Here is a 25585-nt window from a genome sequence, read left to right as displayed (position 1 = left end):
GAACGTGCTGGCCCTGGGTTTTTTCTTACAGCTTGAAAATGTCCATGCTACTTACAGCTCCTAAAAGCCTTTGTGTGCATGAGGCCATAAAATAACATGGAGGGGTGTTTTTAAGCTGCAAAAAAAAACACCTAACGTGCCTAAAATCAGCTGTAAAAACACCCTATGTGTTTGAGGCCTAAAGCTGGTGCAGCTCCTGTTGGCCTGGATGGAACACCAAGAACTGAGGCATGCAGGTATGAGTGAACCTTTTATAATGGTGGACAAATGTGTTTCCTGCTTGCAGGTGGGAGGAGCCTATCTCTTCAATGCTGCCCTGCAACATGACTTGGGAAATAACAATTGTACAGGGTAGCAGCCAACAGCTTGTGTGTGTTTTGTTCACCTGGCAACCAGCTTCAAAGTGAAAGTGATGCGACAGCTCAATAAACTGCTGAACAGCCGGCAGCGCGGTACCATCCCCCCTCCTGCCGGCGGCCCCCCCTCCTCCCATTGTTCCCGAGCTTACCGGTGCCTGGGAACATAACCGCCGGCGGGGGAAGAAAGATTGCTGTGAGACGGAGGCAAATCCATGCCTCGAACGCACATGCAAACAATGAACCCGGACGTGATGTCATATGCACCCTTTCCTGGCCAGTACAGCCAGGGGACACATCTAACCAAGCCGAACTGTGCTTAGTTAGATGGTGTGAAGGCCAGGGGAGACATTGGGGTCTTTTAGACCCCTAATGTCTCCATAAAGAGTACCTGTCACCTGCAATCAAGTAAAAATAAATAAAAAAAATAAAATAAAAAAGTTTGAAAAACAAATTGAAGAATAAAATATATTAAAATTAGAAAAAAAAAAAAAAATTGCCGAAACCCCTGTTGCCCCGCACAACTGCGCAAACACAAGCCCTGGGTGCGCACCAGTATGTAAACCGCGGTTGAGCCACACATGTGACATATCGCCACAAACGTCAGAGTGAGAACAATAATTCTAGCACAAGAGCTCCTAGTTGATTTTAACCACTTTAGCCTCGGAGGATTTTGCTGCTTAATGACCAGGCCCTATTTTGCGATTCAGCACTGCATTACTTTAATGGACAATTGCGCAGTCATGCGACGCTGTACCTAAAAAAAAATGACGTCCTTTTTTTCCTCACAAACAGATCTTTCTTTTGGTGGTATTTGATTATCTGTGCGATTTTTTATTTTTTGCGCTATAAACAAAAAAAGAAAGAGTGACAATTTTGAAAAAAAAAAAAAAAAAAAAATATTTTTCACATTCTGCTATATAAAAATTCCCCCCCCAAAAATGTAAAAATTTAAATTTTTAACATTTTAGGCCAATTTGTTTACTGCTACATATTTATGGTAAAAAGAATCGCAATAAGCGTATTTTGAATGGTTTGCGCAAAAGTTATTGCATCTACTAACTACGGGAAAGATTTAGGTCATTTTTATTGTTATTTTTTTTTTTTTACTAGTAATGGCGGCGATCTGCAATTTTTTGTGGGACTGCGACATTTCGGAAGACAGATCGGACCCCTAACTGACATTTTAGACACTTTTGGGGGTACAAGTGACATTACTACAGTAATCAGTGCTAAAAATATTCACCGTTACTCTAATAATGCCATTGGCAGGGAAGACGTTAATACTATTAGTGATCAAGGGGTTAAATGTAAGCCTAGGGGAGTGATTCTAACTGTTGGGGGGTTGGGCTTGTGAGATCATCACAGAGACATGTGATCCTATATAGCAGGATCACAAAGCTTCTGTGATCACTTCAGGGAGAATGACAGACGGCTGTGTTTACATCAGCTGTCCCTCCTTCTCTGTCAGCAAGGGGGAGATTGTGAGAGGCCGGCCTGTCACATGCACTGGCTCCCCGGCTGACGAGCGGGGGCGGGAGAGCGCCCCCTAGAGTCTCCTGACTGAGCGATGTAGTATTACCTCGGTTTGCCCAGTAGCGGCGGTGGGCAGTCGTCAAGTGGTTAAATTGATGAGCAGTAAAGGCTTTTAAAGCACCATAGTTTTTGGCGATATTGCAGGCCCACGCAATTTTAAGGCCTGAAATATTTGGCATCTATTTACTTGATGCAACTGCATCCAAAAATTGGTATCATATGATGTGGTTTTGCATTAAAATCCATTTTATTATATTTTTTCTCTGACAATTTGCGTTTTAATAAACAGTTGCGCAAATATCATGTGAAACAAATTTGCAACTATCACCTTTTTATTCCTCAGGGCCTCTGCTTTCAGAATATATATCATGTTTTAGAAGGTTTAAGTAATTTTATTGTCCCAAAAATTAAGATTTTTTTTACATGTATGCAAAAATAAATAAAAATAAAATTGCTCTGGAGCTGAACTGGTTAACAAAGGACAGATCTACCTCTGCACTGGTGGTTCATAGGTAGCTCTGCCCCCAATAAGTGCACTTCCGCCCACACTCAGCTCCGCCTTCACCCTTAGCTTCTTCGACGCTGCACTCTTAGCTCCGCCTCCGTGATGTACCCTGCCATGATTAGCTCCGCCCCCATATTTCCTCACGCTAAGACCCTTAGCTCCAAACCCTATTCCGCACACTGATATCAGTAGCCCCGCCCCCATTCCATACACTGCCAGTAATATCTTCTTTCCCATTCTGAACACTGATGCTTAAGCTCCGCCCTCGCTCTGTCATACGCAGCGCTTCTATCAGACACACATTCCAATTACTTGCGACAACCCGCCCGCTCTTCCTGAGACACAACCCGACTCCGGAGCGCCCAGCACCCACCTCGCTGCGAGTGACCTGCAGCTGATAGAAGTCCTTGCTCGGAGCCGGAGCTTGTCCGTCACACTGGAACAGGATCTCCGGCAACAGCGCCGCCATCTTGAGACGCTCAAGCGGTTGCTAGGGCAACCAAGGCGAATTACCCCTTCCCTGAGGGATCCGTGCGCGCTGTGGGAGGCGGAGCCTAGTCGTCACAGATCCCTCCGCCTCACATACATCCCCGAACAATAAGCACTGGACGCCTAATAGTTCGTCCTGGGAGCTCACAGAGCGGCACAGCGTGTAATAACCGTCCGGGGGAGACACGGTAACCCTGGCGGAAATAAACCGAGCTCGGCCTGCCGAGGGGTCCTGTGGGGACCTGCAACTCTTCCCGACAATCTGTGCTTAGAGAAACCGACGGCAGTAAAAGAGGCGTTACATAAAAAGGCATCTGGCCTCGGCCAACGGACGCCACATTTGCTGAGCACGTCATCCAGAGAGTGTGAGAGGCCCTATGACCCGTTCCACGTAGAGGCCACAGCCGCCTGAGACGTCCTGGTGAATCTGCGTTTCCCCCTTTTTTCCCGTAAAATAGTCCGCGGAGGGATCCCGGCTAGGCCGCGGCTATGGGGGATATAAAGTAAGCCCTGCAGCGGAAGGATCCGGAGCGGTAAAGTAGTGCGCGGAGGGATCTAGGCCGCGCGTCCTCAGCTGATCGGTGAGAAGGAAACCGGAGAGGAAGCGGAGAGACCGGGGGGAGTGCGGCGGAGACAGAGGTACCCGGGGAGGGCCTCACAACGGCGGCCTGCGCTCATACGCAGGCCCGGTGTCATAGCAGTTATAACGTCTGTGCCAGGAAGGCCACTATATGGCATTGTATGGACCTTATACAATGGGTACCCGGGGGAGGGGGGTTGACTGACTCACTGCTGCCTCACAGCTCCCCCCTATGGCCGGGCTGGGGCCTGCACTCCGCTCTGGGTTAACGCAGGAGGTCATGGTTGGGCCCTGCTAGGAGTATTACTACATACAGGCCTCATTGGGCGCTATTCCCCACATAAAATGGAGACACACATCCTGAGCCCCTCATCACTATGTCATAGGATACAACCACAAGCCTCGGGGGGGGCTTTTATTTACTAGCACACTGCCCCCCCCCCCACCCTATTCCTATGATTAATATGGTGGTAGCTGTTTATTATTATTATTCAGTATTAATGTAGTGCCAGCTGTATGCATAAAATAAAGGCAGGACAGCTACAGTACAAGAGGTTTAGAGGGTCTCTGGTTGTAAGAGCTTACAATCTAATGGGGAAGAAATAAAGGATTATTAGAATGGCAGCTGATTATTGTTCAGTATTAAATTGTCAGCTGTATGCGTAAAATAGAGGTGGACAGTTATAGTACAAGAGGTTTAGAGGGGTCTCTGGTCATAAGAGCTTACAATCTAACAGGGAAGTGATACAAGGGATTAAAATAGTGTCAGATATTATTATTCTTCAGTATTAATATAGTGCCAGTTGTGTGTGTAAAATAAAGGCAGGACAGCTACAGTACAAGATGTTTAGAGGGGGGTCTGGTTGTAAGAGCTTACAATCTAATGGGGAAGATATAAAGGATTATTATTTTTCTTCAGTATTAAAATGTCAGCTGCATGCATAAAATAGAGGCGGATAGTTATAGTACAAGAGGAGGTTGAGGGGTCTCTGGTCATAAGAGCTTACAATCTAACAGGGAAGTGATACAAGGGATTAAAATAGTGGCAGATGTTTGTTATTATTCTTCATTATTATAGTGCCAGCTGTGTGCACCAAATAAAGACAGACAGGACAGCTGCACAGTACAAGAGGTTTAGGGGTGTCTCTGGTCCTTAGAGCTTACAATCTAACATGGAAGTGATACAAGGGATTAAAATAGTGGCAGATGTTTATTATTCTTCATTATTAATATAGTGCCAGTTGTGTGCACCAAATAAAGGCAGACAGGACAGCTGCACAGTACAAGAGGTTTAGGGGTGTGTCTGGTCCTTAGAGCTTACAATCTAACAGGGAAGAAGTGATACAAAAAGGTAACCTTCACAAGTGGCCTGGCGTACTCCTAATCTCTTTACATAGGTTAAAGAAGACACAAGTCAACCAATAGGAGAAACAAAACCATAACCGGTCCTCTTTTCCCATTGGATAGTTTAGCGCTCATTCACACGGGCAAGAAAAAAAGAGCAGCGTTAAGATGTGTAAAGCGGATACCTTTTTTGTACGTATCCAAACGCAGCACTATAGTAATCAGTGAGCCCATACACACAACTGTGTCTAAGTTCAGCCACACACAAACAAAAAGACGCAGCGGCAGATTTTCTGCAAGTAATTAGGTGACTATTTCACGCAGGATCCTCTATTTCTGCTAGCAAGAACCTTTTCATGTAGGAATGATGCGTTTGTGTGAATGAGCCCTCTGGCTCACCATACACTGCCACTGTGCAATCTGGTTTTACAATCTCATAAAGATCTGCCATCAGTTACAAAGTACAAGGGTCTGCCTAATCTCATTCCCTTTGGTTAGATTGTTTGGTTTTTCTTCCATATCACAGTTTTGGTAAATCTAAAGGAGATGGTATAATCAGATTGTATTGTGTGGGGCTAGCATTATTCTTCAGTTATCCTGATTGATCAGGAGTAAATAGTTTACATTGAATATTGGTCAATCCTGATGAGTGGAAGGGACATAGTTCTTTTTTTCTTTTCCTTACAAGGCCCCCAGTAGTCTTTTCATTGGATCTGATTGTAGATGACGTGCAGTCTTTTGTGTTCTATACCATATCATATATTTGGACTAATATTATTATACTGGCTTTATACAGCGCCGTTATTAATGTGCTGGATTTGTATAGCGTCAGCAGTGGTGCGCAGTGCTTTACAACATAATTGACATCAATCTGCTTACACACACTGACCCTTTGGGGCTATTATACAGGATTTATACAGCACTTTATAGTAGAAGGCCCCATTCACACCCAATGTGCGGGTTTTTTTTTTTTTTGTACACGTTGCCACGCATTGGGCTGTCCATTCACTTGAAAATTGCTCTGAAGAAGCTCCAGAACCTTTTCTGGTATAGAGCTTTGTGTGTTTTTAGCGCGCAAAGATGCTTGACTGCTGGCTGCATTTGGGGTCTCATTAAGAATTAATGACACGGTAAGCACGGCGCACTTTTTTCACTTATTCTAAGAAAGCATGCAGGAACATATGTGGTGCACATTCCCAGAATGCACAGCTGTGACTGGCCTAAAGGCAGATAGTACAGTTCAGTACAATTGGTTTAGGGGGCTGCCTATAAGAGCTTACACTCTAATCAGGAAGGGGGAAGTAATGCGAAAGGTGACATTTATGTTTAGCATGGCCTACTCTAATTTTAATAATGTTTGTGCGTAGATTAAAATACAAGAAATCACAAGTCCATCTAGGTCAACCAAAAATAAAAATCTGTAACCTTTTGATAACTGGTTGTATACTCCACACGTATACGTGATTATCCGAAGTGATTGATCCTGAGTAGTACAAGAGGGGACATTGTCTTTTTTCATTGGATCTGATCTCATTTGACATGTAGTAGTCTTTTGTGTTCATACTCTGATCCACAGGGGTTAGTATAGTTAGTATTATACAGGATTTATTAATAATTGCGCCATTGGTTTGGTTACAATTCAATACAAGAGGGTCATGTTTTCTGATTGGTCACATGAGAAGACAAAGATCCCGTCCACATAGGATCTGAGTGTTTTTGGCTTTTGAAGGCTTTCTGTAAACAGTATGTGGAATTAATGAGATTATGCAGACGTTCTCTGTTGCACTGACGTGAGCTAGATCAAATATTCCCTTTGTGTGTTTTTTTTTTTTTCCTCATGTGGGGATTGTGATCCCCCAATCTCAGGGTTGTGTACCCCCATCAGGGGCTCTTTGTCAGATTCAGCTTCCTGTTATTGTTCTTGGTGAAGGATTTGGCCTAGTGACGTTCTAGGTGCTCTACCTGATTAGATCCCCCTTCACACTCTCTTCCGTGTCACTTTCAGTATGGGGGAGGTTTAGGGAAGGGGACGTCTCTTTGGCATGTCATGGGGTTAGTGTTATGCCTTTTGATGGCCCTGATGTGAGTGTGTTGATTCAGCGTAGACACAGTGCAGTGTGTTTGGAGTGCTCTAACGTTGCTTTGTCTGTCTGTTTTCTTGGGCTGATGGTGGTGGATATTAGAGGTCAGCTGCAGAATGTTGTAATGTCTGTTGAGATTTGATAGTGATGGGGAGATTATTTTACTGCAATGTTGCGATCTGACCTGGCTGCGTGTTCTCGGCAATCCCTGTCAGAGGTAGGCCTGCAGTGTCCCATATAAAGTGTAGCTGGTGAGACGTGACTGCATGCCATGTTCTGATACTCCCTTGGCAGCTTTAGCCAGGAATGTCAGCAGGTAGCTGGAACCAGATTAATAGGATGACATTTTAAAGGATGACTCTAGCCTTACCTACAGGGCCCATTCACACAATTAGCATTTAGATGCGTTGGCCAGCGTTACTCACTGCATGTCCCAATGACAAGACAAGGCCATTTGCCTCGCTTCCTACAGTGCCAGTTTACACCGCTGCATTGGGGTGCCAGTTTACACCGCTGCATTGGGGTTCTATGCAATTGCACTGGATTGGCTCACACTATAGCGATGTCGGATATCGCATGTGATTCGCCCCACACTGCTCTGAAAATCTCATGCGATGTCTGTGTGATGCAAATTCAGCTATACAGATTGTATGGCTGAATTTGCATTGCATTCGGACCAAAGTTGCGCAGGGCCTTTTTTTTTTTTTTGGTCTGTACCAGAATCGAAATGCAGGGGTGTTCACACCTATGCAATCAGATTCCTGTCCTAACTGACAGTTCGCACAGCAATATGCAAACTAATATGGGGGTGTCATTAACTTTGTATTGACACCCCCAGCCATTCGCATATGGCAGTCTGAACTGCCTGCGAGTCGAGTGTGATGTGGATTCGCAGGGTTCCCGCATCTTACCAACGTAAACCGGCACTAAAGGTACTGCATGCAGCACAGTTGGTTGTGGTGCAAACCACCTCATCCCAACACTGCTAGGGTGAAAAGAACTATAATGTCATTTGTTACAATTCCATAATGCCGCAACAAAAATACAGTGAGATGCGCTGGGATTGAGGATTGAGCACTTTGTTCTCACCGCACACCAGCAACTGCACAATCAACACAGTTGTGCTTTGAATCGGTCCTTATTCTGATTTTACTGCACACTCAGCATCTTACAGTGTGCGGTAAATTTTGCAGAAAGCCAGAACCTTCTTGATTTCCTGGCTGGGGGACTTCCATTATTATCTAATCCTTTCTCCCCAGCCTGACTTTCCCCTGGCCACCCCTTTCCTTTATTGAAATCTATTACTATTTTTTTTTTTTAAATAGTGGAGGCGTAATATCACACGTTCATTTCTTAGACTTCTCTGCCTAGAAACTACAACTCCTCCAGACTGACACCCACCCATGAAGGTTTTCTGATAATTTACATAACTCCTCCCAAGAGCCAGGCAACTGTTTGCATCAGGGCTCTTGGGAAAAGTAGTGATGTTTTCAGGAAGCTATGCATTGTACTCCCTGTTGTCTCCTCCCACCAGCCATAATCTGCCTGCATTGAATAGGGAAGCACAGAGACCCAGTGATATGCACAGTTTTTAAATCATTAGCATGTTGATAAGGAGTGGGGGTTGTCAAAATATAAGCAGATTAAGCTTTAACCACTGGGCACTTATACCCCTTCCTAACAAGACCAATTTTCAGCTTTCAGTGCTCCCACATTTTGAATGACAATGCAACACTGTACCCATACAAAACGTTTGTCCTTTTTCACACAGAGCTTTTTTTTTTTTTTGGTGGTATTTAATCCCTTTTTTTTTTTTTTTGGGCTCTTTGAAAAGACCGAAAATTTTGTAAAAAAAAAAAAAAAATGGATTTTTCTTTTTCGGTTTTAAAACTGCAAATTTTTAGTAATTTTTCTTCATAAATTTTGGTCATAAGTTATATTGCTACATATCTTTTGTAAAAATAACCCAAATATATATTTGGTCTTTGTGAAGGTTATAGAGTCTACAAGCTATGATGCCAATCATTGAAAATTGATCACAGCTGATATACTGCCGCCTATTTCTATTCCTCTTTTCTTGAGATGCTAACAAGCCAGGAAAAGTACAAAAAAACCCCCAAATGACTCATTTTTTGGAAAGTAGACATTGCAAGGTATTTAGTAACAGGCATGGTGAGTTTTTTGAAGTTGTAATTCTTTCCTACAATTCTTTGTAAAATGAATTTTTTATGTATATGTTTTTCACAAGATAGTTTCTCACACTGTATAGGCATACTTGCAACTACAACCCAAAATACATTCTGCTACTCCTGAGTATGGCCACATACAGAGGCCCAACATCCAAGGAGCACCTCCAGACGTTCTAAGAGCATAAATTAGACATATAATTTCCTGACCAACCTATCACACAATTTTGAAGGCCCTGGAACCCAAGGATAATGGAAATGCCCACAAAACGACCCTATTTTGGAAAGCAAACACCCCAACACATAAACTAGGAGGCATTATGAATTAAACGTAATTTTTTCTACTAGTTTTTGGAAAATGTGGAAAGAAAATAAACACTTTGTGAAAAAAAAAAAAAAAAACAAATTGTCCATTTTATAAGATACTAGACATTAAGCCCGTTAAATTGACGGGTGCTAGAACATATGGCTGACTGAGCGGCTCTCGCTTATCTCTTTTTTTCTAACAACGCGAGAGCCGCATGACATAGCCAGCTCTGCCCATAGCGTCCCTGTTGCCCTAGCAACGGAGACACACGCAGAGCTGACCGAGCGGCTCTCGCGTGCGAGCGCGTACCCGCTGCGTGCCCGCGCACACCCACCGCTTCGAGAGTTTTGGCCGGCCGCCCGACTGGGGTATATGTAGGATATCTATTCTATATTAATAATATGCAAGTGTCTCTGCATCCGTCCCTGTGTCTGTTGGATAGCGCTACTGCGCATGTGCCCCACGGACAGCCGTTGGGACTGGGGGCGGGCACCATGTTAGGGGCCCCAGAAAAAAGTCACACTGACCTGTGTAGGATGGGGAGCTCCTCGGTGTCGGAGGCCGGGTGTTGGGGGTTACCCCGATAATGGTGCTCTTCAGGGAAGTTCCTCTAGCGTCTCTATCCAGATCCCCCCGCGCCTGCCTCTTCTCCTGACCCATGACGGGGTGCTCCTGCCCGGCTCCAGCATGCGGGTGAGTGTAGACTCTCCGGCAGGGCCGGCGTGCGACTCATTTTCAGCCCTGGAGTTTCATGCCTTAGACCAGCCCACTTTATTTCACGATTGACTATATTAAAATAATGTAATTAAAACCTCAGAATATAAGTTTGCAATGGCTGCGCGCATGGTGCAGGGGAATGCGGCGCTGCGCGCATGGTGCAGGGAAATGCGGGGCTTGCGCGCATGGTGCAGGAGTACCATGCCTGCAGTGCTGCATCTCTTGTATGCCTGCAGCCCCACATAATGGCAGGCAGTGTGGCAGTGGAGGAGTCTCACTTACCTGTTCCTGATATGTGCTGGGGAGGATGGGGGAGCTCCTCGGTGTCGGAGGCCGGGTGTTGGGTGTCACCCCCGATAATGGTGCGGTGTGAGGGCCGTTGTACTGCTGACAGTTTCAGTAGCCACCGTTCGGAATTCGTATGTGCTGGGGAGGTGGAGTTCCGATCAGTGGCCTTAGATTTTAAAAAATGGCGCCACCCGGCGCCAACACGTCATAGCGTTTGCGCCGCCGCTCGGGAAAGCTCAAACGTTCGGCTATTCCCGGAAATAGCCGAACGTGTACGACTTTTACCGAGCAGTGACACATGTACAGTGACATGTTGGTGCCGGGTGGCACCATTTTTAAAATCTAAGGCAACTGATCGGAACTCCGCTTCCCCAGCACATACGAATTGCGAACTGTGGCTACGAATTGCGAACTGTGGCTACTGAAACTATCGGCAGTACAACGGCCCTCGCACCGCACCATTATCGGGGGTGACCCCCAACACCCGGCCTCCGACACCGATGAGCTCCCCCTAGCCTACACAGGTCAGTGCCCGCCCCCAGTCCCAACGGCTGTCCTGTGGCACATGCGCAGGGACTGGAATCTCTGGACGCAGGGACACTTGGCTTTTATTAATATAGATTTCATTATAACACCTAGCATGTAGATAACTACAATTACACCCCAAAATAAATTCTGCTACTCCTGAGTATGGCGATACCACTTGTATGAGACTTTTATACAGCTTGGCCACATACAGAGGCCCAACATTCAGGAAGCACCATCAGGTGCTCTAGGGACATAAAATTACAAATCGAATTCCCTCATTACCCTTTACACTTTTGTGAGGCACGAATGAGCACTGATGTGGCATGGATGAGGGACGGGTGGACACTGACGTGGCATGGATGAGTCACGGAGTGGCATGATTGAGGCATGGGTCAGGCAGAGGTGAGTGGTGCTGCCCTCCCTCCCCTCCTCACACCACACGCTGTACCGATCACTGTGTACAACATGCGAGGGGAGAACTGAACTGGACATGCGCTGGTTTGTTGACAACTGATCGCTCTGTCGTTGGACGGAGCGTTCATGTGGTAAAGGGCCGCTGTCATTTGCCCTTTACCACGATCTGTGATGAGCTGGGTCCAAGCACGGACACTTCACGTGCGTGCCCCAGCGGAAGTGCGATTCTGGGAGGACGTCGATGTACGCTCTCCCAGTATAAGCGGCTCTGGCCAGGTTGGGAAGTGGTTAAAGAGGCTAATAGTATTTAAAGTGTTACTAAACCCAGGAACCTGCCTTCACTAGATCTGGTCTCCCACAGTACACAGAACATGGAAATGCAATGGTTTTAGTAAATATAAACTGCTTAATACTTTTTCTCATCAGCAGTTTATAGCAGTCTGCTGACTTGTATCAGTGTCCGGTTAAAGCTTGTAGGAGTTTTTAATCTGCTCTCACTGTCCTGTAAGAATGCAGGACCCCTGACCCTCTGTCTGGACTCTGGACAGTGATGTTTGGGCCTGTGCTGATCATATGCACCCTCCCAAGAAGAGAAAAAAACCTCTAGCAGTACGCACTAAACTGAGCATGCGGAGCCTGTCCCCTGGCCCTATAAAATATTTGGCGATGAGTTAGAGACAGGATCAAACAGCCTTTTTACTCAACACGCAGGATTAACCCCTTAGGTTCCACAGTGAGAATAGCAATCACGTTTTACTGCACATACACACTGATTTTACTGTTGTGGTTTTAGAAACCCTTTAAAACTAGCTAAATCTAAAAAGGTAGTACTGGTGTTTTTCACTTGGCTAGGGGTGGTGTGTCGCCATTTACTATACAAAGTAAAATTACACAATAGTGTTTTGTCAGTTTTGCCCTCCCACCCTTTCCCCAGCCCTCTGTTTTTACTTGCAATTCTAGCACTAGATCTCTGTACGTATAAAGTTGAAATCTGTAAAGACTTTTTAATCCGTCGCCTATGGATAGTAAAACTTACATTGTCGCTGTTGCACGGGCATGCACAATCTTAAAGCGTGACATATTTGGTATCTATCTACTCGGCGTAACTTGATCTTATATATTTTACAAAAAAAAAAAAGGTTGTTTATTTTATTTTTTCCTTTTGCATTAAAATTCTAAGTCCCCCCCCCCCCCCCCCAAAAAAAAAAAAAAAAAGCGTTTAAAAAAACTGCTGCGCAAATACCGTGTGACAAAAATGTATATTCTAGGGCCTCTGCTTTAAAAGTTAAAAAATATATAATGTTTGGGGGTTCTAAGCTATTTCAAAATCTCTAGGGGGTTTGTTACACGTGAACAAAAAATGCCAGAAAAGACCTGGACTGGAAGTAGTTAAACAGTATAGGCACATATTTTTAATGCTTTAGATCGCTATACCTGCAAAAGGGGCCAGTCTGAAGTGATCTAGCAGGACTTCATTTTCTGAGAAGTTTTATTTACGTTAACCACTTAAGCCCCGGAGGATTTGGCTGCTCAAAGACCAGGGCCTATTTTGCCATTCAGTACTGCGTGACTTTAACGGACAATTGCACGGTCGTGCGACCCTGTACCCAAATGAAATTGACCTCCTTTTTTTCCCACAAACAGCTTTCTTTTTGTGGTATTTGATTACCTCTGCGATTTTTTTTTTTTTTTTTTTTTTTTTTTTTTTTTTTTTTTGCGGGACTGCGACTTTGTGGCGGACAGATCGGACCCTTGACTGACATTTTTGACACTTTTGGGGGTACCAGTGACATTACTACAGTAATCAGTGCTATACGTATGCATTGTTGCTGTAAAAATGACACTGGCAGGGAAGGGGTTAAGTGTGTGCCTAGGGGCGTGCTTCTAACTGTAAAGGGGCGTGGCTTTAGATGTAACCACAGAGACATACGATCCTACATAGCAGGATCGTATGAGCTCTGCAGTTACACCAGGGAGAATGACAGGCGGCTTTGTTTACATTAGCCACCTGCCTTTCTCCCTCTCCAGCGGGAGATTGCGAGTTACTGGCGGACATCGGAGCCGCCGGTCACTCGCGCTGGGATGGCAGTGAACGAGGCGGGAGCGCGCCTCCGGTGGCGCGTGCTCGCCCCCTATTGGCTCGCGGGCGAGTGACGTACCCATATGTCACTTTGCCCACGGGGGGCTGACCGCTGCAGTATATGTGCTTGCGGCGGTCGGCAAGTGGTTAAGGGTCCTTTCACAAAAGCTTTCTGCCCGGCGAACTCCATTTTGCTCAGCGGGGGAGCGATCCCTGCTGAGCAGGCGAATGACGGGTCCGTCTCCGCTCTCTGTCCTGAGACAGACATGTCAGATCTCCCGCTCTCCTCCTATGGGAGATCGGATGAAAACAAACCGCCTGTATGTTTTTCATCTGATCCTCCAGACGGATGGAAAATAGGGTTTCTATCTGTCTGGATTTCATGGGGTAGCGGACATGTCACTGCTGACATCCGCTGCTCCATAGGGGTGCATGGAGCATCCGATCTGGTCCGCCTGAAAAACTGACAAGCGGACCTGATCGGAAATCCCGTGTGAAAGGGACCTTTAGAACCTAACGTGTGTTGACTGGTGTTTTGTTGCACACTTGATCAATGCCAGTCCTCGCAAGGGCATGTAACAAAACAGAGCCTGGTAACACTGCCTTCAGGTAGGTTGCAGCCTGTTGTGGAAAATAGCAGACTTGCAACACATTAGCGCTCAGCTGATGTCACGTTTTTTTCTCTTTCGTTCATTGGTGGACGCAGTTCCTGATCTTAACAATTGGTTATACTGTCCCCTACAGGAGGACACTAGGCAGAAAAAGTTTGACTACGCCTATGGGCAATCCCAGGGGGTATACTCCCTCTTCTCCGTGTTTTTTCTGCCTAGTCAGGAGTAAGGACCTATTTCCTTGCTGGGATCTCTGGTCCTGGTGGTCCTGGCAATTTTTTCTTTTTAGTCAAATTTTTCCTTTGGGATCTACAATCACTGCTGGACTGGGCAACGGGCTAGATAATCTAGATCCAGTGGTCACCCCAGTCTGGCTAGCGAGCGCGCGCAGATCTCGGCTCCATGCTAGGTTGGCCGAGACATAGCCCCACCGGACGGGCCTGGCCTGTGAGTTAAATGCCTCTTGAGGTCGCATACGACTGGGTCTCGGCCTGAGTTGCTGCATTCCTCCTGGCCAAAAGCTCCCCGAATTTCGATGCAGGAGGTTGTTCTGGCTGGAGCGGTGCCCGCCTGGTTCCTGGTATGGTGAGTAGCTGTCTCCCCCTGGAGGGTTTTAGGGTGGATGTAGGCCCCTTCGGGTTCCCCCTCCTTCCAGTCAGGCACCCCCCCCCATTCTACCCCCCCCTCCACCTATGCTGGGGCTGTATGGGTGGTCTGGTTCACCTCCTGGGGTGGTGGCAGGGCGATATGCAGGCGATTGGGGGGGGGTGTTTACCTGGTGGGGGCTCCTGCTAGGGCCCCCCCTATCCTGTCTGGGCCTGTCCTTAAGGCGTAGGGATCCCTCCTGGGTCCCTGGAAGCCTTGTGCTGCCATTTTCTTGCAGCCTGTGTGCTCAATGCACGGCGGCCATGTTTGTGTAGTCCGGCGGTGGTTTGCCATTGAAAATAGCGGGCCCGTGACAGTGCAGGACCGTGGGCGGCAATGCGAGCTCCTCCTCATCCCCCCTGGTACTGACTTCTAAATCTTTATTTCCTGATCGCCGTGCATGGAGTGCAGATTGTCCCGGTGGCTGCAGGTGCCTGTTTCTGCTGGGTGGTGAGTCTGGTGGGGTCCTCTCCTTGTCTGCTGAGGATCACTTGGTGCTTTGTGTCTGGCGACTGGGTGGTGCTGTGGGGGTTGTCCCTTTTGCAGTGTGTTACACTTTGTGGGGTCCCCCTGGTGACTCATTGAGTACTTGGAGCACATCTTCCCCCCCCCCCCCCCGAGGCTGCGGAGTCCCCTGGGTCCCAATCATCCATCGATGGACTGTTTGGCGGTCCTTGAGTCCTTTGTGTCCCGGGTGGAGGTGGCGTTCAGGCGTTGGACTAGTTAAAAGCGCCCCCTACCTTCCCCTGCCTCATCAGATCCTGAATCTGATTCGGCTGACGTGGACATGGGTCACCCTGTTGGTTCTGCGACCACGCGCCCGGAATCAGATATTGAGGACGATTCCTCCACATCTTCAACCGTGCACCAAAAGGCGCTGGTGGAAGCACTGATTGGATCTGTACATGAGACCTTAAAGATGGAGACGCAGGTTCCCTTTGGCACTCACAAGCCATCCAGAGTGGGGATGACCAAAATGTCAACCTTGGGGTCCCTAAACGAGTTGCTAGGCAATACCCCCATAAGGAGTCCCTTATTAAGAAGTGGAGTGTTTCACCGGTGGTGGATCCTCCGGTTTCCAGATTAAACGAGGCAACCATGATTCCGGCCTTAAAGGATCCGTCTGAAAGGAAGGCGGAGGCTGTGGCTCGCAATATGTACACTATGGCTTGTTCAGCAATAGGGCTGGAATTCACCATTGCCCTGGTGTCGCAAACTCTGACTAAGTGGGCTAAGCTTTTATGCCATGACCTGGGAAGAGAACCGCTCAACCCCTGCCTTTGCTGAGCTGGCAGACCAGCTGGTCCAGGGACTGCAGTTTATCTGTGATGCGGCTCCTCTAGTGGCTCGGCTCTGTTTTGGCAGTCATACTTCAGCGTGCCTTTCGGCTCAAATGCTTGTCTGCGGAAGTTTTTTTTTTTTTTTTTTCATCCCTCAGGGTCGACTGACAAGGGCTTGAGCCGGAGGATCCAAACGAACCTGGTCTGGCAAGCTGAGGAGCGGGCCTCTCCAGACCTGCAGACAAAGCTCCTTCAGTATGAAGGTGCGCCCTCACCTGTATCGGGTCTGGCTACAAGATCCAGTTTTGCCTTATCCCCCGGAAAGGTTTGTTCTTTCCAACTTTCGCCTATCGCCGGACCACTTAAAGGGTCTGTTTGGGGGCGGTGCAAGAGCTGTTACTTCAAATGGTGATTGTCCCGGTTCTGATTTTGGAACGTTTTCAGGGTTTTCACTCAAACTTGTTTAGTCCCCAGGAAGGAAGGCTAGGTGCGTCCAATCCTGGAACTTAAGGCACTGAACTGCTTTGTGCGGGTGCAGAGGCTCAGTATGGAGTCCATTTGCACGGGGGTGGAATCCCAGGGGGATTTTCTTGCCTCTATTAACATTAAGGATGCTTACCTTCACATTCCAATGTGTTGGTCACCGGTGCTTTCTCTGCTTTGCTGTGGGAGAGGAGCATTATCAGTTTGTGGCGTTACCCTTTTGTCTCGCCTCTGCTCCTCGGGTCTTCGCAAAAGTGTTAGCTCCGGTACTGGCTTTGTTGCGCCAATGGGGGATCACGGTACTGGGCTTCTTGGATGACCACCTCCTGAGAGTGTAGTCTTACTGCTCTGGTGAAAAACCTCCCTCTGAGGCAGTTCGGCTGGATTCTGAATTTTCAGAAGTCTGCTCTGGTTCCGTCCAGAAAGCTGGACTATTTGGGTCTGACTCGGGACTCTGCTTTAGCCAGAGTGCTCCACCACAGATGCCAGCCTGTCTGGCCGGGGAGGCATCCTCGGCAAAATTTCTGCTCAAGGGCTCTTGACACCGGAAGCGTCCGAGCGATCAGATTGTGACTGGACCGATCGTCTTCAGGGATGTCCAGTGCACATTCAATCGGACAGTGCCACGGCCGTGGCTTATATCAATCACCAGGGGGGCACAAGTGACCTGGAGGTAGCCGGCTATCTAAGGTGGGCAGAACAGTTAGTTCCAGCCCTCTCTGCCATATACGTTCCCGGGGTGGAAAACTGGCAGGCGTATTACCTCAGTTGGCAAGCTTTGAACCAAGGGGAGTGGTCCCTTTATCCGGAAGGGTTTCATTGGTTGTGTCTCCGGTGGGGCATCCCCGAGGTGGATCTGTTGGCGTCCCGGGTCATCAGAAAGGTGCAGAGGCTTGTGGATCGGTCACGAGAACCTTTAGCTGATGCCACAGATGCGCTGGTGGTTCAGTGGGGTCAGTATCGTCTTGAGTTACGCCTTCCCTCCTCTCAAGCTTCTACAAGACTTTCTATGTCGGATCAAGGCAGAAGGGATCCCAGTCATCTTAGTGGCCCCGGACTGGCCTTGCCAGGCTTGGTACGCCGATCTGGTGCGGCTGGTTGCCGACATTCCTAGGAAGCTTCCTCTCAGGGAGGATCTGCTGTCTCAAGGACCAATCTTCCATCCTGCTTTAGTCGCTTGCTTTTTACGGCTTGGTTGTTGAATGCCAGATGCTAATGGATAGAGGAGTTGGTGATTCCAATGCTATTCAAAGCTAGGAAATCTACTTCTAGGAAGATCTGCCATCGTATGTGGAAGATGTACATTGTAAGGTGTGAGTCTCTTGGGGTTCATCCTCGCTCTTTTACGGTGGTTTAGATCTTGACTTTCCTTCAACGGGGGGTTGAACAGAAACTGGCCTTGAGTACTATCAAGGGTCAGGTGTCAGCCTTAGCAGTCTTATTTCAATGACCCTTGGCCACATACTCCCTGGTGCATGCTTTTCTTCAAGAAGTTAGACACTTGGCCCCTCCAGTGCGGTCTGTTGCTGCCTTGGGACCTCAATTTGGTGCTCTGCTCTCCAGAAGCCTCCTTTTTTGAGAATCTTTGGGAGATTCCCATGCTTAAGCCCCGTACGCACGCAATGATTATCGGCCGACCGATCGTCCCTCTTTTGTCCAGAGTGGTGTTTTGTTGGTTGGAATGTGCCTAGACTGCACACGAATTTTCTCGCCCAACAAAAATCTGCTTCAGAAGTGAGGTCATGTGTTGGTTTGCTTTCTTTGTGTTCTTTCTTCTCTGAGCATGCCCAGACTTGCTCATAAGATTTTTCCCTGTCTAAATCTGTACTTACTGCACGAAAATCGGCCGTGTTTTGACGGCGGACAAAAATTTTATAGCCTGCACACCAGATTTTTTCCGGCCGAAAAGTCTGAGTCGGTTGTCGGAAGCATCATACTAACAAGCCGAAAATCGGCAGATCGGACGTTGGACGAAAATTCCCTGCCAATTTTCGACGCGTGTGTACGGGGCTTTATACTGGTGGACATTTTGGTGGTTATCACCTCTGCGTGCAGGGTGTCGGAATTGGTGGCATTATCCTGTCCACCTTACTTGGGGGTTCACCAAGATAAGGTTTATCTAGCGTTTCTTCCTAAGGTTGTCTTTGCTTTTCATTTGAATAAAGACATTGTGTTGCCTTTCCTGTGCCCCAGGCCAAAACATCTGAAGGAAATTGATTTTCATGCCTTGGATGTGGTCCGGGCAATTAGTGAGTCTGTCTTCCTAAAAGACTCCATAGGTGCCAGGTACATCCTATTTGTGCTCACGGATGGTGTTGTCCGCTTCTTCTGTAACCATTTCCAGATGGATTAGACAGATGATTTAGGCCTATTCCATCAGGAGTCAGGTTCCTTTTTTCCCTGTCATGGCACACTCTACTCGGGCGCTTAGCGCCTCCTGGCCCTTCCTTCATCAGGCGTCAGGTTTACAAGACGGCCGCCTGGTCGTCGGCGCACACTTTTACAAAGTTATAAAAAGTGGATGTGTTGGCATCTGCGGATACTTTCTTTGGCCGCAAGGTTTTGCAAGTTGCTGTTTAGAGGACCTGGTCCTTTTGAGGGTATCGTGGTTTTTTTTTTTTTTTTTTTTTCAGGTGAGCTCCAGTTTTGGTTGAACTCCTGTTTGGCTATATGATTTAGCCTTGAGAAATTTCTTTTTCGCTGTTCCCACCCCTCATGTTTAACGCTGCTTTGGGACATCCCAATGGTTAAGAAAATCAGGAGCTGTGTCAGTCAATAGACGAAAGAGAAAATGGATTTTTGACTTACCATAAAATACGTTTCTCTGATGTTCATTGATGGACACAGCACCCACCCCTCTGTAGTTGTAATTCTTCTGACACTGCTTGTAACAAAACTGAGTACCTATAGCAGAGAGAGGGAGTATACCCCCTGGGACTGCCTATAGGTGTAGTAAGACTTTTTTTTTTTTTTTCTGCCTAGTGTCCTCCTGTAGGGGGCAGTATAACCAATGGTAAAGATCATCAGTAGCTGTGTTCGTCAATGAAAATCGGAGAGAGGATTTTTTGTAAGTCAAAAATCCCATTTTTTTTTTCCTTTTTTTTTTTTTTTTTTTTTTTTTTTTTTTTTTTTTTTTTTTTACAGCGCATAGGAACAAATGTAATTTTTGACATTTTAAAAAAGTTAAAAAAAACCCGTACCTTGTTTTGTAATATTGCAATCCACCACCGGCATACAATAGATGCTAGTCTGCATGGTGAAACAGATAATTTTTTTGTGTGCGGCTACAATGAATGAGATGTTGTCCATATGACTGACTACAGCGGCTGCCCAGGGTGACAACGCTGTACCTAATTAAGGCATTTAGCATTGTCACCCTGTCAGAGAAAAGGCCATTTACTCGCAGGATGACAAAATGTCACACACAAATTTATATAGAATATATCAAATATAATTTTTTTTTATTTCAAAGGAGAAAGTTGTGGGTACGTATAATATTGCACACAGTTTTTTCAGCTGAAGATTTATACATTTTGCCTATAGTACTAACCTAAATTGTCTGTATTACTTTTAGCAGCATCTCTCGACATTTCCTTAGATTGATGGCATTTGTGATAACATAGCAATGACTGCTGTGTAATCCCATTCAGCACTGTATACCTAATATAGAATAGCGCCTGAAAGGACCCTGCATTGCTTTTAGCAACAAATCGACTTCTCTTATTTTCAAATCTTAACCAACAATGGGCCAGCTTTTTTTTTTTTTTTTTTTTTCTTTTCATGTTGTGTTCGTTCAGTTCTTTCACTTTTAAAGTGAGTAGTCTAAAGATAAAAAAATAAAAATTGTAACTTCTATTGGAGCATGTGTCCATAAAATATATATATATATATATATATATATATATATATATATCTATCTTATTTTGTAGTGGCGCTGGTCTGTTTACCGAGGAGAGGGCACCATGCTGGATAACATGCTTTAAAAGAACAGGATTATTATTATTACATATATTTTTGCATTCCAACCACTTTAACAACTTAAAGCACTCCTAAAAAAAAACTTTTCCCTACAACCACTGTCCTCTAACCTACCACCCCCCCCCCCCCCCCCCGGCTGCGTGCATAGTTTTTATGAATAACTCTGCAGGGAAGAGGGGATAGAGGGGGGAAAAAACGGCATTGGCCATGTGTTACACATGCCCTTACCTTATTAAAATACTTTGATTGTGTAGTACATCAAGTCAGAGCCCTGCAGCTCTCCATTGGCTTTTACCCGCAATAGCCAGGACTCGTATTTTGTAAACTACAGTGCCTGCAGTGTCATAAAGGGGTACAATGAAGCAATTTTATTGCTTTTATTGCTTTAGTGTAGCCTCTCTGATTCATTTAAAGCAGATCAAAGATTGCCACTTTAAACAAAGAAGCTGCAAAGCATGCAGGGAATCCAGGGAATTGTGGAAAGAGACAGCCAGCAGACAGGCAGAACTCACAACATGAAACAAGATTTTTCAAGTAAGCCTATTTTGGATTGTGAAATAAGTTCTCACCAATTTAGGGGGCTGAAAGCTATATTGTAAAAAAAATGCTTTGTCTATAGTGGGGAACAGGTGCGAGAGCTGAAGTTAATAGTTCCTCTCAGTCCCTTTCTCTGCTGCCTCAGCTGCACTGCAAGGGAGTTAACAGTGAGTTGGCAAGACGGAGAGGAGGAAAAGCAGGCAATTTTCATGGGATCCACAAGGGGATTGATGCTGGGGTGGGGGATTGGGGACAAGGGGAGAGGATCAGAGTAGAAGGGGAGGGGGGTATAATAGTAGTATGGTGGCATTTAGGGAGGGAGCAGGGAGATAATCAAAGCCGTGGCGGTTTGGGAGGTTGTCACATTTTAGGTAAATGGCTAAGATCAGCGCCCAATGTTCTGCTGATCACAGGTTTTGGTTTGATCAGCAGGATCTGCTTCAAGCGGCCCTTCAGTCCATTTTTTTTTTTTTTTTTTAATATCTTTCTTGCTATCCAATCTACTGCCTTTGCTGTGTTGGCGTTGGAAAGTAAAGCATTCATTTAGTGGCAGTATAAACCTTATATTTGCTACTTTGGCTTTTTGTATTTAAAATCCACCTAGGTGAGTGACGTGTTATACCCTGAATCTCAGGATAGAATCTTCAGGTGGTGGTTTTTTTTTTTTTTTTCTTCTGTCTCTCTTGTGAGAGTTTGTAAGCTTGGGGGGGGGGGGGAGTGGAGGAGGGCTGAGGGAAGTCGCAGGAAAGCATGTAGGCTGCAGGGCCAGATCCTTGGCGTGTGTCCATGTCGGTTCTTGAGCACATTGGGACTTCCGCCATGGAGTAGATGGAACGCATCGTGAGACACTAGGCCCAGCTGCGCTGCCTACGTCAACTCATTTCGCATACGTATGTATGCTACGTCAGGATGTATGGACATTCCATATTTCCAGCTATTTAAAGGGGATGAATGCCCTATCAATCAGTACGTCCAGTTAGGGCCATCTAGTGGTACATTGTCAACACTACATAGCTAAGCTGTGAAAGTGTGATATAATTGCCAAAATGGAGACTCGTACGTATCCATTCACACTTACATATACTGGCTTTTTTGGCATATTCTATTAATGCACCACTCTTTGCTGAAACCAGTGATCAGTGCTTTTGCAACTTTCCCTTTTTAATTCAATATTTTCACATCGATATGCCATAGAAAAGTTAGATAGCCCTAGGCCAGTCTATTGGTCGGGCATCTCTAAAATAGGGTTCCAAATACACTTTAACTCATTTCGTTATTGAGTCCCCTGAATCATTTATATAAATCATCTGCTTCACGCTGGTAGTCATCATCGTTGGAACAGTTCTTCTAAACCTCAGGAACTGCATGGTATTAGCAGCTGTTTTTTTCCTAAAATTCCTAGTTACAAGTTTTGTTTCTTCCAGCCTCATAAAAAGATCCAGGAAAGAAATCTCTCAGGAGTTGGCTACAAAGGTTAGATATATATATTCCTTGTATTTTGGTTTAGGTCATCCATGAATTGGATTAATTAATCTTTCGAGCCATCCCAAAGCTTCAATATATCATCGATCTACCTTAGTCAGAGACAAGCCTGGTCAGGACCATAGCCAAGGTACATCTACGAGGCATATACTACCTCGTCCTCCCACCATCCCTAATGCAGGCACGCATAGGCAGGCGCCCAAGGGGCACCCATAGCAGTGCCCCTTTTGTTGGTAATTTTAGGCCAGTGAATTGAGAGAAGTTGTTTTTGAGTGTCATATCCAGTAGCTCAATTACAAATTCATTTTGTGCACCTATTTCCGTAAATTTAGCATCCAGAAGGTGGAGCACCGCTGCTATACCCCATTCATGAGGTATAGACGTGTATAGCGGCTTCACGTCAATACCTACATGTAACATATCCCCCGGGAAGGTCAACCCAGCTATTTTATTGAGGATATCACCTGTATCCCTCACATAAGATGGTAGATCTCATGAACATTCCTTGATGAGGGAATCAATATACTTTCCAACTCTTTCCATGGGGCCCTTATAGTTGACACTATTGGTCTTTCTGGGGGATTGGTCTCTTTCTTGTGTATTTTTGGAATAATATAGAAGGTGGGAATGTTAATCTTCAACCTTGAAGGTGGGAATGTTAATCTTCAACCTTGAAAAATCCCAATTCCTAATTCCTTTCTCGTCATTTTTCTCGTCGGCCTCAAATGAAAATTGCAAATTTTCTTTTACCAAGTTGGGGGAATGAGTTAGTCTAATTTTCTATAAGTGTAGCTAATAGAAAAGTCTAAGGGGCGTCTTGCCTCACTTTCATACATATCGTCCAACAGCAAAACCAGTCGTCCCCTCCCCCACCCCCCCCCCCCCCCCCATCACTCTTTTTAATAACAAACCCTTCTTCTTGTAATGCTTTCCGCTCCTCTACGGAGAGGTTGTCAAAAGTAGTATTCTGCCTTTGCATCTTTTAAGATCGTCTTGTGCCAAGTCTAAGAACACACCCAACCATTTATTTTTCTGAAATTGTGGCATAGATGTAGATCTAATTTTAAGGTTTGACTTCCTTCTTGAGGGGGTCTGCTATCGTTTGTTCATCCTCTTCTTCTGATATCTCTCCTCCCTCCTCAAGTATTGATACCAGATGACTAACTTCTTCTTTTGTGTATCCATGTCTGACTGTTCTTGGCCTTCTCTATCTTTTCCTGAGTGTACCAACCTAAAGTAGATCCATATAGTCAACTGGAGAGAAAGATGAGCCCTTTTCCAGGAGGGTAATATGTCTATCCTCAAGAGGGAAATTTGATTACCTTTCTTTCCGGTGAGTCTAATCTTTCTCCCTTGTAATTGCCCAATGGGTTGGTTCTTTTTTTTTTTTTTTTTTTTTTTTTTTTCTGGTTCAATCCACTCTTTTCCTCTTTTCCTCTTTTCCTATCTCTTTGGGCTGGTCCCTTCCTTTTCCTGCTATTTCTTCTACTCTGCTTCCCTTTTAGTATGCCCTGGGCAATGGGAAATCCTCCACTCCAGGGGGTTCCTGATCTAAAAAACTAACTGAACGTTGGTCATCCTCATTTGATGCAAGTCCTATACTTGATCCTTTTCTTGAAGGATATCTTCGCCATCTGGATCTACTTCTACCCGCTCAGGTCAGGTGTAAGATCAAAGATCTCCCCCTTGGCCCAGTCATCTAAACCTAATTTAAATTTTGATTGTTTTTGTTACTTTTAAATTTCTTTGCACCTTATCAATTTCTTAAGGAGGTCATAGAATTTTTTAACTCTATTTTATCTTAAAAGGTTCAAGTTTGTCTCTTTCTACTATTTGTGTTTGAAGGGTTGTAAGCTGCTTTTTTTTTTTTTTCCTCCTCCTATCTATAAGTTTCATAATTTATATTCCATGATCAATACATTTTCTCAATTTCTCCAGAAACCTTTGTAAATGGTCAGCTGGAATAACATGTTCCCTTAGTCCCCTTAGGGATAATTTTTTTTATTAATTTAGGATTCCAGAGAAAGAATATTCCACTTCCTGTTGAGATTTTATGACTAAAATTTTATGCTCTTTAAAGTTTTTTTTATGTCCTCCCTTTCGGGGGTATCAATCTCACTGGTTTCATAATCAAAGGTGGCTTTAATTTCTTCATCATTCATCCCCTAATATAAATGCCATTGCTTCCTGCAAGGGGAATTTTTTTAGCATTCTAAATTACACACTTTCATCAGCTAGAGATGCCTGGAGGCATTTGTTTTACTAGGTCCACATAAAGAATTGATCCATAGGGGGATCAAGAAGTTGAGACTTAAATACTTCTAGATAAAAACGCCACATAACCTTAACCCAAAAACTGTGATGATATAGTGTAAATTACACACCGATTAGTGCATAGGATGGAGTACCTCCACAACTAATGTATAGTCCAAGAGAAATAAGCAAAGGACGAGCACATGGCCCCCTTTATAGAAAATAGGAGTTATGTGGAGAACCAACTATGGTATAGGTAAAATTTTATTGAAACACTTTATTGAAAAATTGACAATTCATCATTCATTCAATTGATCAGGGTCATATTCCTATGACCTCCATACATCCCATATAATAACCAATGTGGACAATGTTGTTTGTGTCTCTGTGTCTCTCACACTAACACCTAAAATGGGTCCCACCAAGCTCACGAGCATGCATACCATATCCTCTAAATCTGTCTCATAAATTGGACTATGTGAATAGGGCTAATGGAGGCAGTGCAACGCCAAATCAAATACCGCCCGGGATGATGTATAGAGAAAGGATCTCTTAATACACTGCAATGTCCCCTGATTCATATTGTCCTAAAAAATTAAGAGACTAGGCTGAAGGCATGACAATGTCATGACAAAGTACAGTGCCTCTTGGTCACGCAGTAAGCAGAGCACTTCTGATCAGATGTGTACTGGTTACTATAGCAGCGGCAGCAAGCTGGCCCTGCTATATTAGCATGTAAACAAAGGGCTACACTGCTATAGTAAACTGAACACATCGAATCAGAAGTGCTCTGCTTACTGTGCATGCCGGACCGGGAGGCATTGTATTGCGCATGCCAGATATTTCATGGGACAGCGAGGTGGAGCAACAAAGGCTATTGCAGGAAAACTGGCCAGGGCTTCGGT

The 25585-nt window shown here is 45.4% G+C and overlaps 2 protein-coding genes across 13 annotated transcripts in view; one reads left to right on the top strand and one right to left on the bottom strand.

The window, feature by feature from the left end:
• The window catches only part of FBXO36 (F-box protein 36), a 146288-nt gene extending 143307 nt beyond the window's left edge, over positions 1 to 2981 (bottom strand). Inside the window, exon 1 of the mRNA XM_082249188.1 lies at positions 2771 to 2981. Within this exon, the coding sequence (XP_082105314.1) occupies positions 2771 to 2866 (96 nt within the window). The 5' untranslated portion in view covers positions 2867 to 2981. The remainder of the gene's footprint in view (positions 1 to 2770) is intronic.
• Positions 2982 to 3002: 21 nt separating this feature from the next.
• TRIP12 (thyroid hormone receptor interactor 12) overlaps positions 3003 to 25585 on the top strand; it is a 288722-nt gene continuing 266139 nt past the window's right edge. For 9 of the 12 annotated variants that reach the window (XM_082249179.1, XM_082249177.1, XM_082249186.1 and 6 more), the window contains exon 1: positions 3004 to 3525. The gene's annotated coding sequence lies outside the window, so the exon portion shown is untranslated. Of the gene's footprint in view, positions 3526 to 25585 lie in introns of all 12 variants that reach the window. The other 3 variants (XM_082249184.1, XM_082249183.1, XM_082249178.1) reach the window with 2 other exon arrangements.

This window comes from Pelophylax lessonae (assembly GCF_965119305.1).
Source record: "Pelophylax lessonae genome assembly, chromosome: 3".
Lineage (NCBI taxonomy): Eukaryota > Metazoa > Chordata > Amphibia > Anura > Ranidae > Pelophylax > Pelophylax lessonae.
The sequence above is the reverse complement of the archived record's forward strand: the minus strand, read 5'-3'. Positions and strand labels throughout refer to the sequence as shown.